This window comes from Mesoplodon mirus (genome assembly GCF_964341445.2).
Source record: "Mesoplodon mirus genome assembly, chromosome: 3".
Classification (NCBI taxonomy): domain Eukaryota; kingdom Metazoa; phylum Chordata; class Mammalia; order Artiodactyla; family Ziphiidae; genus Mesoplodon; species Mesoplodon mirus.
The window spans coordinates 49,095,422-49,110,875 of record NC_138978.1 but is presented as its reverse complement, the minus strand read 5'-3'; the positions used below and the strand labels follow the sequence as shown (position 1 = coordinate 49,110,875).

Here is a 15,454-nt window from a genome sequence, read left to right as displayed (position 1 = left end):
CCATGTCCTGTAGTCACGGCCCAGGGAAGCTCATCCCCATCTTGCCAGTGAGGACTCCAGGGAGTCCAGAGCTCTGGGCAGGAGGTATAATATGAGGATGAAATGGGACAATGCAAAGCGCCTGGCTCAGTGCTGGGGACAGCCTGGCACTCAGCTTCCTCCCCCTCCTGGAAATCCAGACAGCTACATTTTAAAGAAATCTGCAAAAATTCTCTGCGACTTTGGGCAAGCTCTATCACCTTTCTGAACCTGTGCTGGTTGATCTAAACTTTTCTATCACCCATTCATTCAGTCTTTTATCATCCAACAAACATTTTTGAAGCTCCGTTTTTAGGCCTAGTATTGTCTTGGCACTGGGAATCCAAGTGATGGGCAACGCAGACCCGGACCCTACTCCCTGACACTTAACACTCAGGAAAGCTGGTGCTAAATGAGTGGTTACATAGGGGCTGAGCACCCAGAGGAGAAGCTGGCAACCTCACTTAGACTGGATGTGTGGTTTAGGGAGGGCCTCCTTGATATTTTAAGCCAACACCCACGGATGAGCTGGAGGTGGCCTAGTAAAGCTGCGGAGGGAAGTGTTGCCAAGACAACAGCCATGTGTAAGAGCCCAGAGAAGGGAAGACAAGATATTTGAGCAGTGATACTCAAAGTGTGGGCCACGGACCAGCAGCATGGGCATCACGGGGGAGATTGTTAGACATCTTGGGCCCCACCCCAGACCTACTGAGCAGAACTTGCATTTTAACAGTTCCTGGGTGATTTGTGCACACATTAATGCTGGAGAAACAGGAGTGGCTGGAAGCTAGAGATTGAGGGAGAGAGGGACTCGAGATGAGATGGGAAAGTTTGCCAGGCCCGGTCATGCAGGACCTCACAGACTATGGTAAGGCATTTAGCTTGGACTCTTAGGACAACGGGAAGGGACGTTTTGATTTTTTAACAGAAGTGACACGATCAGGTAAGTGTTTGGAATACTCACTCTAGTGGCCGTGTGCAGAATGGACTTGGAGGGGAGCAGGGCTCGAGTCACGAGGCTGCGAGTGTCAAACACAAGAGGCCCTCTGATGCCAACTGTCTGTGGTGGGGCAGGAGCTGAGAGCGACCCCGCCTGCCCTCCACTCCATTCCTTAGACAGAGACCCTGGCCGGCTCTTCTGGCCTGCTTCTCACTGAAAGGCCTCAGCTTCCTCCTGGACTGATCTCTCGGAGCAGGCGTCACACAGCCACCTGATGGAGTTAACTGTGTGCATTTAAAAGATAAAAATAACGATGCTCAGTGCTGTAAGTGTGCCGGAGATGGGCCAGCTTACGTGTTTCTGGCAGGAACATGAGTCAGAAGAATTTTTCTAGACAGTAATTTGTTAGTATGGGCCTTAAAAACACCCTGCATGGCCCTGACTCAAATTCCTTGTCAGGATAAAAAATAATCAGAAAATCAGAATAAAACATGCATCATTATTTGTTAGTAGCAAAAATTTAGAAACTACTAGGATGTCTCAGGAAAGGGAGAGTGGCTAACTAAAGCAGGGTGAGTGCCCTCAATCAGGGTTTTTGCAGGTTTTTTTTTTTTTTAATGAAACATAGAAAAGATTGTAAAAAATGTGTCACTATTGAAAGAAAAAGATTAAAATTATAAATGCAGAGTATTCCCAACTGTGTAAAAACTACGCATAGATAAAAGTGGAAGAAAATACATCAAAAAATGAACTATGATGGAAATGCTTTCCTCAAGTCAGGATAAAAAATTATCAGAAAATCAGAATAAAATATGCATCATTATTTGTTAGTAGCAAAAATTTAGAAATGTGGGCGAATACTTCTCCTTCTGCTTTTCTGTATTTTCCAAATGTTCTATAATAAATGCGTAATACTTTGATGATGAGAAAAATTGCTTTAAAAAAGGAAATGATCTGGGAATTCCCTGGTGATCCAGTGGTTAGGACACGGCCCTCTCACTGCCGGGGCCCAGGTTCAATCCCTGGTCGGGGAACTAGGATCCCACAAGTTGTGCAGCAAAAAAAAAAAAAAAAAGGAACCAATCAAGATGGAGTTTGTCCTCTTGCACAGGTGACGCTATGGCCCTGGAGGCAGACGTCACGGTAGAAGGGCTCGGCACAGTCAACGAGACAGGGGTCCCCATCATGGCACACCCCCCAGCCATCTACAGTGACAACACCCTACAGCAGTGGCTGGAGGCCGTGCTGGCCTCTTCCCAGAAGGGTAAGGACCTCTCTCAGCCCCTCCCCAGCTGCCCAGCCCTCTGGTCCTCAGGCCGCATTTGCAGGGGTCCTTCCACTAGGAAGCTAGTCCAGTGCTCGTCAGGAGTTGCTCGTTGCCTTGGCTTTCCAGCCCACCGCTCTAGAGGCCTGGGCTCGGGGAAGATGAGTGAGATGAGGGATGAAAAAGTGCAGGGTAAGCTGCAAAGGGCCAAACATGTTTGGGCCCGAATCCGTGGAACTGGATACAACATGCTCAAAAGCCAAATTCCACCTTCCCCTCCCATGTCTCTTTGCCAGTTATAGTCAGAATCCAGGCATCACCCTAATGTCTCTCCCTCATCCCCCACATCCGCTCAGCTGCTGCACCTGCCAATTCTAACCCTGAACCCTACCCCCTGATCCAGTCCCAGTCACATCATCTTTCTCCTGGACCTCCTTCCTCACTGGCTTCCTGCTTCCAAACTCAGCCCTGACCTGAGTGAGCTTTCCAAAATGCCAATTGTCACGTCACTCCCCTGCTTTAACCCTCCATGGCTCCCCATTGTCCTCAGGACAAAGTGTGATCTCCTTGGCCTGTCTTTCAGCATCCTGCTCTAACTTCTCAGCCTCATCTCCTGCTGTTCAGGCTCAGGTGGCTTAGGACCCCCTGAGCCTGCCTGTCCAAGAATCACAGTCCCTTTTCATCCGACGCTTGACAACCCCTGAACATGCCCCAAGTCCCAAGCCCTTACCCGTCATCTGCTTCCTCCCCTTGGTGATGGGGGATGGGAGCTCATTCCTACAGAGGCAAGTCCTTTCTCTCCAGGTTAGCTCTGCCTGTTTGAAAGCCCTTCTTCACACTCAGCGAGAATCTGGTCCGTCTTCCCTCCCTGCCCCCAACACACATACCATACCAGCTGTCTCTGTCCCAGGAAGTTATGTCTTCTGTTTCCTTCTTCCCTGAGCATGAGGGACCAGTTCCCCAAGCCCTTGGCCCTCTCCCCACAGGCATCAAACTAGACTTCAAGAGCATCAAGGCCGTGGGCCCCTCCCTGGACCTCCTGCGGCGGCTGACCGAGGAGGGGAGAGTTCAGAGGCCTGTGTGGATCAATGCCGACATCCTGAGGGGCCCCAACATGGCCATCCCGATAGAAGTCAATGCTACACAGTGAGTGTTCGCCTCTCTGCCCCAGCTGTGTCCAATCCTCTTCCATCAACATCTGGCACAGTAGGTGCTCAGGGGACCTTTGCTGAGTTTGCTTCCAGCCACACCATGCAGTCTGACCTCTGAGCCTTCACACGTGCTATTCCCTCTGCCTCGAATGCCCTTCCCCCATTTCCTGATGAACCTTTGCCCAGTCATTACCTATCCCAGAAACTTCCCTGACATCCAAGGCCCCTGAGGGCCTTCACTCACACTTTCTCCTGACAGTCCTGATTTCCTTGGACTATCACCGTCAGATTACAGGTTTGTCACCCTTACTACAGTGTTTATTCCTGGAGGGCAAACAGGGCCTAGTCCAGTGACAAGGGCAGCACTTGGCCTGCTAGAAAAGTCTAAAGCACTGACTCCTTCCCTAACCCCCCATGAAATCCCAGCACTGCCACCAACCGGCCTCACGTAACACCAGCTGCATGGTGTGCTCCAGTTTACAAAGGGCCACTTAAAAGGAGAGCATATATCTGAGTTGATCTTCACGTAGCAATGCCAGGTTAGAAGCATCTTTTCTCACTATTTTGCAGATGAGAAAGCTGACGATAATTGAGGCACAATCTGTTGAATGTTTATTATGTGTTACAGGCACTGTTTTAAGTACTCTAGTTGTAGAATACCACTTAACTCTTACTTGAGAATGAGGTAGGTAATATTATTTTCATTTTATTAATACAGGAAATATCTCACTGAAGCTAAATGACTTGCCTAAATCTAGTAATTGGCAGAGGAATGATTCAAAACCAGGCCTATCTGACTCTAACCTCCATGCTCTTTACCGTGCATCCATCCATCCGTCCATCTTTCCAGCCAGTCAGCCAACAAGCCATCCATCCAATATTTATCACGATTCTCAAACTGAGGTGCATTTGGAAAGCAGCAGTTTGAAAATGTAGTCACTGGCCCAAGATAAAGAATGGTTCACCTTCTTGGAGTGAAGAAAATTACTCAATAATTTGGGGAGAGAGAGAGGGGGTAACATTATTTGCCTATTAAAATTTGCATCAAGGCAAAATTTGAATGAAATTTTTAAATAAAATATGAAAGTTCAGAGACTCTCACAGCTGGGAGAACCCACATTCCACACCTGGGGCTTTAGATTGCATCACCCCCGTCCATGTGGGTATGTTTACGAAGGCCTGTCCTGCCTGAAAGGATACCATCTTTGAGAATCAAAGGGGCTGGGTGAGCTGCCCAAGGTCACAGAATCAGGACCCAAACCCAGACCTCCCCGACACCAAAGTCCATGCCCTACTGGGGGACTTTGAGCAAGCCATTTCTGGTCTTTAGGACTGTGCCCTTATATCATAGATGCAAGAGATCCTGGGCTTTCCTGGTGGCGCAGTGGTTGAGAGTCCGCCTGCCGATGCAACGGACACGGGTTCGTGCCCTGGTCCGGGAAGATCCCACATGCCGCGGAGCGGCTGGGCCCGTGAGCCATGGCCGCTAAGCCTGCGCGTCTCCGTTGCTCCGCAACGGGAGAGGCCACAACAGTGAGAGGCCCGCGTACCGCCAAAAAAAAAAAAAAAACGACCAGCGTCTCTGATTCTCTGCAGGTTCCTGGCCTTGGTCCAGGAGAAGTATTCTAAGGCAACCCTGTCTCCAGGCTGGACCACCCTCTACCTGCCCCGGTTCCGAAACAGGACGTATACCCGAGCCATGGTAGAGAAGATGCAGGGCCTGGTGGAAGGACTGCCACAGAAAGTCACCTTCCCTGTGCGGGCTGTCATGGTGCGGGCTGCCTGGCCCCACTTCAGCTGGCTGCTGGACCAATCTGAGAGGTGAGGACTCCCAGGCCCCTGCCACAGCTCCCACACCCTCCAAACCCGCTCCCAGGCACTGATGCCCCCGGAAGATCCCAGAGGCTCATGGCTAGAAGCGTCTTATTGATCATCTGGTCTAACCTCTGCTGGTGCTCACATGCTCTACAATGTCCCTGCTTTCTGCTTGTATGCCTCTGGTAATGGGGAGCTCACTATCATCTGAGGCAGCCCGTCCGTTGGCAGACAACTCTCTGCCCGTTGGAAAGTGTCTACACTGAGACACAGTTTGCCTCCCACAGCTTTCTCCCACGGAAGCCAGCTGTTCCCTGGGGCTGCACAGATTGCATCTACAGCCTCTGCCCCAAGATAACTCTGTAGGGACTGAGGAAGCCCCATCCCCACCCCTGCACTCTGTCCCCAGCTGCCCAGCACCACCTTCCTCAGCCTCTCCCCACTGGAGGCCGCCCCCTTCCCCTCTTCATACCTGACCTCTAGCCCCACCCCCTGTGCCCATCTCTTCTGTCCTTGTCTCCTTCCTAAGACAGGACCCAGAAATAGACACTCCAAGTGAGCAGGCAGGGCAGTCCATCTCCCCTCCTCAGCCTCTACTCTCAGTCATCGTTCCCGAGGCCTCTGTGGCTTCTTCTGCCCCCAGGAAGCAGGGTAGTGTTCCCCCCCCGCCCAGCTCGGGTCCAGCTCTGAGTACAGGAGTGGGGCTGAGGGCTGCTGGGCCCAGGCAGGCACTGAGCTGGCTCTCTGGACCCCAGGTACAGCCTGACGCTGTGGCAGGCCACCTCGGACCCCGTGTCGGTGGACGATCTCCTCTACGTCCGGGACAACACTGCCACCCACCAAGTCTACTATGACCTCTTCGAGCCTCTCCTGTCACAGTTCAAGCAGCTCGCCAGTAGGGAGGGGTCTGGGCAGCGTGGGAAAGGGCGGTGGGGCCGGATTCTGCACAGGGCAGCACTTGCTAGACACGGCAGCAGAGTTAGGTGGGATGGGGCACTGGAAGGGGAAAATACTAGGAGGGATAGGAGGAAGGAATTGTTTTAAGCATCAGTTGTATGCCAGACCCCAGTACGGTATGCTAAGCTTTATAGATCTGTGAAGCAGGGATTCCATTTTACAGATAGGGCAACTGAGATTCAGAACAGTTAGGTAATTTATACAAAGTCATTCAGCTTGAACATGGCACAGCTCCTACTGGAACCAGCAAATTCCAGACCCCATATGCTTCCCCTTGCAATACAGTTCCTCTAAGGTTTACTCTAGCATTTCAGAGAATGGCCCCTCCACTGTACCTGCTAATCAGTGATGCAGACACTACCTTGTCCAAACACCTCACTCCCCTGACTCCAAACCTAGGAGAGCCTGCAGTTAGCATCTCAAAGGGGACCCATCAGACCCAACATTCCTGCCTTGGGAGCCATCTTGGTGAGGGGGAGGAATACCAGCTTTGGGGCCAGACGGACCTGGCTCCATCAGGTTCCAATCCCTGCAACCCTGCTTACTGGCTGCAGGACCTTGGGCAAATCACCTGTAATCTATAAAACAGGGAATTACAGCTCCCAGGAATCTTGCTGTGAGGCTTAGAGAGGATGCGCGGTGCACAGAAGGGCTCTGTGACCAGCGGCCTCTTCATCCTGGCCATTTGCCCCACAGTGAACGCCTCACGGAAGCAAAGCTACTACACGGGAGGCAGCCTGATCCCCCTTCTCCAACTCCCCGGGGGTGAGGGTCTGAGCGTGGAGTGGATGGTTCCTGACATCCAGGGCAACAGGAGCACAGGGACAGTGCGACTCCCAGGTAAGGTCCACCTGCAGCCCCTGTGCTCCTAGCTCAATCACAAGAGTTTCCTACACTTGGGGAAGCTGCCTCAGATCTCCGTTACCACAGCAACACAGCTGCAAGGTAGGGAGTACAGTGCTGTCAAAAGTGCGGGGCTCCGGGCCTTCAGCACCTGTGAGCCCTCAGTCACATCACGCTGCGAGAGAGGCGGGCATGGGCCCCAGGGCTGAGCCACAGGCAAGGGCCCAGAGCCGAGCTAGCAACTCATTGTATCATTCTGACGAGCCCCGGGCACATTCATAAAGCAACCCTTCCACCTGGAACCCAGATCTGATCGACAGATCCCGTTACCCCGCTGCGGCCTCCATTGCCTCTTCCAGACAGAGAAGGCATGATTCTGCTGAAAGTTGGCCTCCAGGAGCCTGCAGCTGGGGACCCCGTGCCCGTCGTACGTGACCCAGATGGCCGTGCCCTGACACTGGAGTTCTGCCTGCTGCAGCTGGCCACGCGCCCCGGACGCTGGGGCATCCATGTGCACATAGCAGAGCCCACAGCCCTCCGGCCATCCCTGGCCACACTGGCCACCCTCTCCACACTTGGCCACCTGCCTAGGCCTGTGTGGGTCGGGGCCACAATCTCCCATGGGAGTTTTGTGGTCCCTGGCTACGTGACTGGCAGGGAGTTGCTTACAGCTGTGGCCGAGGTTTTCCCCCATGTGACGGTGGCACCAGGCTGGCCCGAGGAGGTGCTGAGCGGTGGCTACAGGGAGCAGCTGCTCACAGATATGCTGGAGCTGTGCCAGGGCCTCTGGCAACCCGTGTCCTTCCAGCTTCAGGCTGGGCCGCTGGGCCAGAGCACGGCTGGAGTCGTGGCCAGGCTGTTGGCAGCCTCCCCCCGGGCCACTGTCACAGTGGAACACAGCCCTGGCTGGGGCAGCTATGCATCTGTGCGAGCAGTGCTGCTGGCAGCCAGGGCCGTGGAGAGGACCCGCGTCTACTACAGGCTACCCCAGAGTTCCTACCAAGACTTGCTGGCGGATGTTGGCAGAAAGTGACCACCCAGGGGTGCTGGGCTGGTGGAGCCCTGGGTCCAGGCTTCCCACGGGGGTGGCAGGAAGGAATAAATGCCTCTGCCTTCCTCAGTGCACTGCGTGTGTGTCCTCAGGGCAGGATGGAGTGGGAGTTGGGCGTGAGGTGGCCACTGAAGATGCCTAGAGAGTCTGGAGGCTGGGGGCCAGATCGTTCCGGTTGTCCAAGAGGAACTGCTCACAAGCCTTGAAGGTGGTGTAGAACTCAGAGGAGAGGCCAGTCACATTGGTGGTCACGTACCTGAGAAAGCCTGGGGTGGCCTGGTTATAGTAGGACACCTGCAGGATGGGAAGCCACACTCAGGGAGGCTGGGCGGTGGGAGGGGTGGGAGCTGAGTGGACATGAGGCGGGCGGGAGGCAGCCTTGTCACCTGCTAGGAAGGCAACAAATATCAGCCAGCACCTGGGGCCTTAGAAGACTGCGTGACTGGCGGGTGTGACCTCCTCCAGCTGGTCTCCCCCAACCCCGGGTGCTGACAACCCTGGCTTCCCTCTGTCACCACACACTACTGTCATCACGTGTCTCCCCTGTCAGCCGGGAGGCCCTGGAGGACTGGGGCTGGGTCTCCGGAGCCCAGCATGGAATCCCTTTTAAATGAAGGTGCTCTAGGGCCATCCACAAGTTAGAATAAGCCCAAGGATTGCCCTGAGGAGCTCGTCAGTTTAGATGTGTTAAGTTAGCTAGCACTGTCCAAGTCCCTACCTGGGGGGAGTCTCATAGCCACTGTGAGCTGAGGAAGGGGCAATGGGCATCCCCAGCCCAGCCACTGTCAGCCTTCTCCCCTACGCTTTAGTTAACACTGACTGCCCTGCTGAGTTTTATGGGCCCTGAGAGCCATACAAAGCCTTCCTAGACAATAAGTAAATGAGGAGATAGAAGTTTAGATCAGAACCCAGGGCTTCTGCCCTCTGTGTCCAGTGCTTTTTCCAAGACCCTGCAGTGGCCTCGGACTTAGCACAGATTAGGTCTCAATGAAGGCTCATTTTCAGCCCCTGACACTCCTAGGCTCCCCTGAGCTGCAAGAGAGGGACTGCTGGCAGGCAGGGGAGCCTGGGTCTGGAACTGTCTGAGCTGGACAGTGCTGAGTTCAGGACACAAGTGTGGCTTTGGGGTGAATCTGGGTGGGAGGGGGAAAGGAGACACCCAGCCTCACCTTGGTCAACTGGTCCCCCTCGTGCCAGAAGCAGAAGCCTGAGCAGATGGTCTCCCCACGCCTGTACTCCGAGGTCTCGAGGTGCGTGGGCAGCGTAACTGACCTCATCGCGATGACATAGGGGTCCCTGGAATGGAGGAAGGGTGTGGAGGGGACACAGGAGAGGGTGAGGGCCTGGTTCCAGAGCCCTCCTCTGGCACTGACCCAGAGTCTGAGGCACACAGAACCTGGCTCTGGGCCAAGCTGGAGAGAGGAGATGCCTGTGGGTTAGCAGCTCTGAACTCACCAGGAGCCATCGTGACTGCACTGTGGACTTTCTGGAAAAGACCCTCCATTGCAGACACTCAGGAAGCAGTGTTGCGCTTTGGGATTTTTGTGCTTCATCTTTTTGCCTGTCTCTAGCAGAAGTGATGCCATCTCTCCAGCATCCCCACCATGGCACAGCTGACAGCCTCACCACCCTTCAGCCAACACGGGGCCTTCAGAGGCTGGAGGCCAAGGAGTTGGCCATGTGAGAACTGGCCTGTCTGTGGCCTGGGGCAAGGCGCCCTCACTACCCCAGGGACAGAGACCACCCCGCTTTAGAGCATGAGTGACTAGAGGGGCCATGCATCCCCATGTCCTCCATTCTACCCACAGTAAGACCACTGCGGCCAGTAGGAAGCAGAGGGCTGACTCTAGGCTGATGTCCCCTCCCTGGGGAGGAAGATGAGCCCTGCCCACCTCCCACCCCAGAAGGCAGGCACGCACCTGTTGTCACAAGGCTTCCGCCGAGAGGCCAGGATCACAAAATCCTGGGGCTTGGGGTCACCACCGAGGGCGGGGCTGATGATGTGGTAGATGGCATCATCCTCGTCCACCTGCTGCACTAGCTCCACGCTCCTGTACAAAACCCACGGGCGTCACACCAGCTCCTCGTGTGAGAGCAGGTCTGACCCAGGCCCTCCCGTGCTTCAGCTGCCCTGAGCAGATGCTTGGGGGATATTTCACCCCCAACACTGCTCAGCAGGGACCACAGGAGGGCAGAAAAGGCTGGCAAGATAAACACACACACAGGCACACAGACACATACACAAGCAAATGAACACACACACCCGTGGGCACACATGTGCACAGATACATAGATAGACAGCCACCGATGCACACAAAAAACTATGGGTGTCTGTCTATGTCTGTGCAGATGCACATACCCTACACAGATGTGTGATGATTTAGTAGTTGTACTGAATATTTAGGGAGCGCCCACTGTGTACCAGACAGTGTTCTAAGAGCGTTATGGGTACTATCTCACTTAACCCCACATCAGCCCATGCAGTTGGTACTCTTAGTATCCCCATTTTATAGATGAGGGGGCTGAGACTCAGAGAAATAACTCACCTCCGGCCACAGAGCTAATAAGGAAGCAGGTGTGGGACGTGGTTGGGCTGTTGGGCTCCAGAGCTGTGCCCCTCAGGCCCGGGCACACTGCACACACGTGCCCAGGTAGACACACGTAGGCTTACACCAACACGCACACACACACAAGGACATCCACGCAGAGACACACACAACCACATCCAGACCCGCCACCTTTTCCCTGCTCTCCCGCCCACCCTGGAAGCTGCCTCAGGAACAGGGCAGCTGTGGGCAGGGTGGAGGAAAGCTTCTAGGGCCTCCCTTCCCCTCAGGACACACCCCGCAGTACCATCAAGCATCAAGATCTGATCGGGCCTTCAAGGCCCACACCAGCCCGCCTCCTCCAAGAAGGGTTCCTACCACATGCCCAACTCCTTCTCCCCAACATCCACCACCAAATCACCTCTCAGGCTTCCAGGATGGCATGGCCGGCAGGCCTGGGGCCAACCTAGACCAGGGCTTTTTAAAGCAACTCAGCCCTTTTTGCAAAGAAACCTTATGCAGAAAGGCTGTGTGTGAACAGCGACAAGCAGGCCTGCTTTGGTGAAGAGAGATGGGGAAAGGTAGGGGAAGGCCAATTTGTCAAATATCAACTCACCAAATGACCTGCTTCCTGAATTTCCAAATACACAGATCCTCCTTATGGATACACTCAGGAATATAGGCTCCTCTTAATAAGCCATTGGAGAAATGATCAAAGAACCCCCAAAGGCAGGTGTTGGCATAACAGAAAATGACTTGAAAGGGATTTGAAAAAACACCAGTTTCAACTTTAACATTCCCATATTAAACACTGAAATGTTGGCTATTTTCCTAAGCAGAAACTTACATGGAGAGTCAACAAATTTGGGGAACAAATGCATTTATAGGATTAACATTTATATTCAGTAACTCACTACATTAAAAAATAACATTCCTGTACATATCCATACGAAGACTGGCAAACTTGGTAAATTCAGCAAATTGGCCATTCTCTGAGTTACCCTGAGTCTGGGAGGGGTTCCCACCCACCCCCTCCACTTCCAACTACCACCCCAAGCAGTCCCTGAGCCCCCTCTGGGAAGGCAGAACTCCACAGAACACGCTTTGAAAATCACTGATCTATCCCTGGGTGCAAATCTACAACCCACACCTCAAGTACCCACTTTAAGAGGAGGGAAACCGAGGCCCAGAAAAGACATGACTTGCCATGGTCACAGTTAGTTAGGCCAGGAACAAGACTTAAACCCAGGCCCCCGACTCCAATTCCAGGCTCACTCTCTTCCCTGAGGGCTCAGACTACCCTTGACTCTGACGCTCACCTAACACATAACCAAGTGCCCCACCCCCATCCTCCCTGCTAAAGGCCGGCAGGGGCTGAGCACAGTGGGGGAACGGCTCAGGAGGAGACACCTGAGGGCCCACCTCCGCACCCCACCCCGCTGCCCTCACCGGTAGTGCTTGTCCCATTCGGGCCTCCGACGGAGGTCTGAGAGCAGCAGGAAGGCCTGGGTGGCGTCCACGTGCACCAGCATCTCCATGTGGAAGGAGAGGAACTTGTCCTCCTCTAGAGTGTACAGGCGGACCTGCATGGGCCAGAGGGCAGCCTCGTTCCCGCGCCTCCTCCTCAGCCTATGCTGGGGACCGGGGCTGGAAGCTCAGGGCTGCCACTGATTGCTGTGTGACTGTGAACAAGCGACTCAACCTCTCTGAGCCTCAGTCGCATTCCCATGAAAATGGGAGATTCAGCACAAGTGGATAGGAAGGTGTCTGAAGGAGCAGTGACTGCATGCATAAGCACAGGATGGAATGGTACTCACTATGAAATGGAACAAACTCAAACAAGCACTCAACACAAGTGAATGCCTTGTGCCAAGAGAAAGAAGTCAGATTGAAAGGTTATATACTGTATGACTCCCCGTACTGGACATTCTCAAAATAGACAAAACTAAAGGGACAGGGCTTCCCTGGTGGCGCAGTGGTTGAGAGTCCGCCTGCCGATGCAGGGGACGCGGGTTCGTGCCCCGGTCCAGTAGGATCCCACGTGCCAGGGAGCGGCTGGGCCCATGAGCCATGGCCGCTGAGCCTGCACGTCCGGAGCCTGTGCTCCGCAACGGGAGAGGCTGTAACAGTGAAAGGCCTGCGTACAGCAAAAATTAAAAAAAAAAAAAAAAAAAAAAAACTAAAGGGGCAGAAAACTGATCCGTGGTTTCCTGGGGCTGCGGGTGGGAAGAGGCTTGACCACAATGGGGAATGAGAGAAACTGGGGGGATTATGGAAATGTTCTGTACCTTGATTATGGTAGTGATTCTGTAACTTTATGTGTTTTCCAAACTAGTAGAATTATACACTAAAAAGGGGAAATTTTACTACATGTAAATTATACCTCAATTTTTTTAATGTGGAAAAAAGTTTTTAAAAGAAGATAAAGAAGCAGGGGCCGACGCAGCAACAGAATGAATCCTCAGAGCCAGGTGCCACCCAGCCCCCTAAGGTCACAGGCAAAAGTGGCAGAGCTCAAGTCCTCCCTCAGCCCGCGCTGGCCCCAGGCCCCCGTCCCAGCAGCGCCTCACTGTAGAAGGAGCAGAGACAGGGAGGACGCGGTGGGGGAGGATGAAATGGGGGGCAAGAAGGTGGGTGGGCAGGAGAGGATCCAGAGTGGGGGACCCCCACTCCAGGCCCTGGGGGGCAGGTTTGCTTCTATAACTGGGCTGGTTTCATGACCTCATCCAGTTCCTTTTAGGGAATCTCCCTTTGGCTGGAGTGCTTTGAGAGGGTTTTTGTGTCTCACAGTCAGCCACCTCTGGTGGCTCCGAGGAGGAAGGAGAGCTGGGAGGGTGGGGTCAGCTACCTGGCTGATCTCTGAGGACAGCACCCAGTTGTCCCTGGCCACGAGCATCTTCAGGGAGGAGACGTTGTTGTAGCTCAGGTACACCTGGACAGAGCACACAGAGAAGCCTCAACTTCCGCCTTCCTCGAGGGCTCCGCGCCGGGCTGCGCTGGGGCGGGGAGAGGAAACTGGACGTGAAGGAAGGAGCCCTTGGCTTTGGGAAAGGAGGCCGGGGCTTGGCAGACTCCTCCTCCCCTTGGGGCCCCAGCTCCCTCCTGCCAAGCAGGGGGACACAGGAAAGCCCTTGGCTACCTGTGCCAGTCTTGTGGCAGCAGGTATCCTGTCCCCTCCGGGCCTACCTCCAAACCCGCTCACAAGAGGGGAGGATCAGGGATCCCAACAGGCCTGAGAACGGTCCACTCAGAGCAGAAGGCCTTACCTGGTTGCTAGGGTCCCAGGGGACAGAGAGGGGCATTTCCGCCTGCTTACAGGACACGATGTACTTCCTGGGAGAGAGGGAAGACAACAACCTTGTTCCCTTGGGAGCCCATCTCTTTCCACAGACTTCACTGCTGGCTTACCGTGTGCCAGACCCTGTGCTCAGCCCAGCGGCGTGGGAGAGACTCCTGTCTGGCCAGGGAGACTGGATGGGCACACAGAAAACCGCAGCTGAGGATATACACACTCAGAGGCGGGGACGGGCTGGGGGAAAGGTGCAGACCCCCAACACCCTTGCTGAGCGACTTCACTCCGGCTAAAGCAACTTCACCCTTATGTCTCAGTGTCCTCAGCTATAAAATGGGATCAGGGGTCACACCTGCCTCCTCTTGGGGTCATCAGAGGGAGAACAGTGCTTGGCATATGGTAAACCCTCCATACATGCACATTGTTCTTATTAACATCAGATGGTGAATCCTGGTGCCGTTCACAGCCCTTTCAAGTTTGTAAAGTGCTTTCACAGCAGTCATTCACACGTGGATTTGCTTCTTAAGCAATTGCATCTCCTCTCAGAGCCTTTCTTTCTTCATCTGCCAAATGGGCATCAGAGTCAATGGGAGCAACACAAGAAGTAAAATTGGTCACACCTGGCCAGGTTCAAATTCTCATTCTGCCCATCATTCCTGTCTGAGTGCCCGTGGCCACCTCATCCCTCTATCCTCGCCTGTACAAGGGGCCAGTAAGACCACTGTGTCATGAAGCCAAGACCAGAGGCTGCCTGGATGTAAAGGCCCAGCCCGGGGGAAGCACCGAAGAAACACAAGTTCCCAGGGCCAGGGAGCAGACAGGGAAGCCCTAGAGCCGTGTCCGTTCCCACCGCCCGGCCCCCACTTTCCTGTCCAGGCGGATCTTCTTCCTGGCACTGGCCTCTCGGTACCGCCGCTCGCCATCCTGAGGAGAGGAGCAGAGACAGACTGTGGTGCAGGAGGGACAAACAACTTGCCCCCGCCCCCATTACTGCCTGCCCCCTTCCCCAAAGGGCCCAAGGAGACCCTCCCTGCAGCCCTAAAGTGAAGTTCAGATCTCACTGGGGCAGCCTGCACAGGACAGTGCCCCATCACTGAGCTCCAGCCCCAGCTTCCCCTGAGGCTCCCTGAGTGACTTTGGGAACACCACCTGCCCTCACTGTACCTGCTTCCTCCTCCATAAAAAGGGATCCCCAAAGCGCACTTACAACGCTAAGAACCCACATTTATTGAGCACTTGCTATGGGCAGGCATGCTTCTGAAGTGTTTTCCATGCAAAACTGCATCTAAGCATTATGACCACCCTCTGAGGTTGGTACTAGTACTATCCCCAATTATTTTATTTCATTTCATTTCATTTTATTATTTTAATTGCCTGCACCGTGCGGCTTGCAGGATCTCAGTTCCCCCACCAGGGACTGAACCCGGGCCACAGCAGTGAAAGCCCAGAATCCTAACCACTAGGCCACGAGGGAACTCCCAGTACTATCCCCATTTTACAGAGGAGGAAACTGAGGCACGGAAAAGCTAAGTGGCTCAGCCAAGGTCACAGGGCTAAGGAGTGGGGACAGGAACAGA

The 15,454-nt window shown here is 54.1% G+C and overlaps 2 protein-coding genes across 2 annotated transcripts in view; one reads left to right on the top strand and one right to left on the bottom strand.

Annotated features, from left to right (window-relative positions):
- Positions 1–1,860: 1,860 nt before the first annotated feature.
- FAM151A (family with sequence similarity 151 member A) lies at positions 1,861–8,026 on the top strand. Its single transcript, XM_082612636.1, has 6 exons — positions 1,861–2,222; positions 3,209–3,368; positions 4,970–5,194; positions 5,944–6,083; positions 6,842–6,985; positions 7,348–8,026. The coding sequence occupies exons 1-6, from the start codon at positions 2,078–2,080 to the stop codon at positions 8,019–8,021; spliced, it is 1,488 nt and encodes a 495-aa protein (XP_082468762.1). The 5' UTR covers positions 1,861–2,077; the 3' UTR covers positions 8,022–8,026.
- A 151-nt stretch (positions 8,027–8,177) lies between these two features.
- ACOT11 (acyl-CoA thioesterase 11) overlaps positions 8,178–15,454 on the bottom strand; it is a gene marked incomplete at both ends in the record, with an annotated part of 43,029 nt that continues 35,752 nt past the window's right edge. Inside the window, 7 exons of the mRNA XM_082612635.1 lie at positions 8,178–8,333; positions 9,209–9,335; positions 9,959–10,090; positions 12,035–12,168; positions 13,434–13,517; positions 13,852–13,914; positions 14,742–14,801. Coding sequence (XP_082468761.1) covers positions 8,178–8,333; positions 9,209–9,335; positions 9,959–10,090; positions 12,035–12,168; positions 13,434–13,517; positions 13,852–13,914; positions 14,742–14,801 — 756 coding nt within the window. The remainder of the gene's footprint in view (positions 8,334–9,208; positions 9,336–9,958; positions 10,091–12,034; positions 12,169–13,433; positions 13,518–13,851; positions 13,915–14,741; positions 14,802–15,454) is intronic.

Bases quoted from the DNA above. Each gene is read 5' to 3' on its own strand.
- FAM151A (XM_082612636.1), top strand. From the start codon at position 2,078: ATGGCCCTGGAGGCAGACGTCACGGTAGAAGGGCTCGGCACAGTCAAC. The intron at 2,223-3,208 runs GTAAGGACCTCT...CTCTCCCCACAG, and splicing joins GCTGGCCTCTTCCCAGAAGG to GCATCAAACTAGACTTCAAG. The intron at 6,084-6,841 runs GTAGGGAGGGGT...TTTGCCCCACAG, and splicing joins ACAGTTCAAGCAGCTCGCCA to TGAACGCCTCACGGAAGCAA.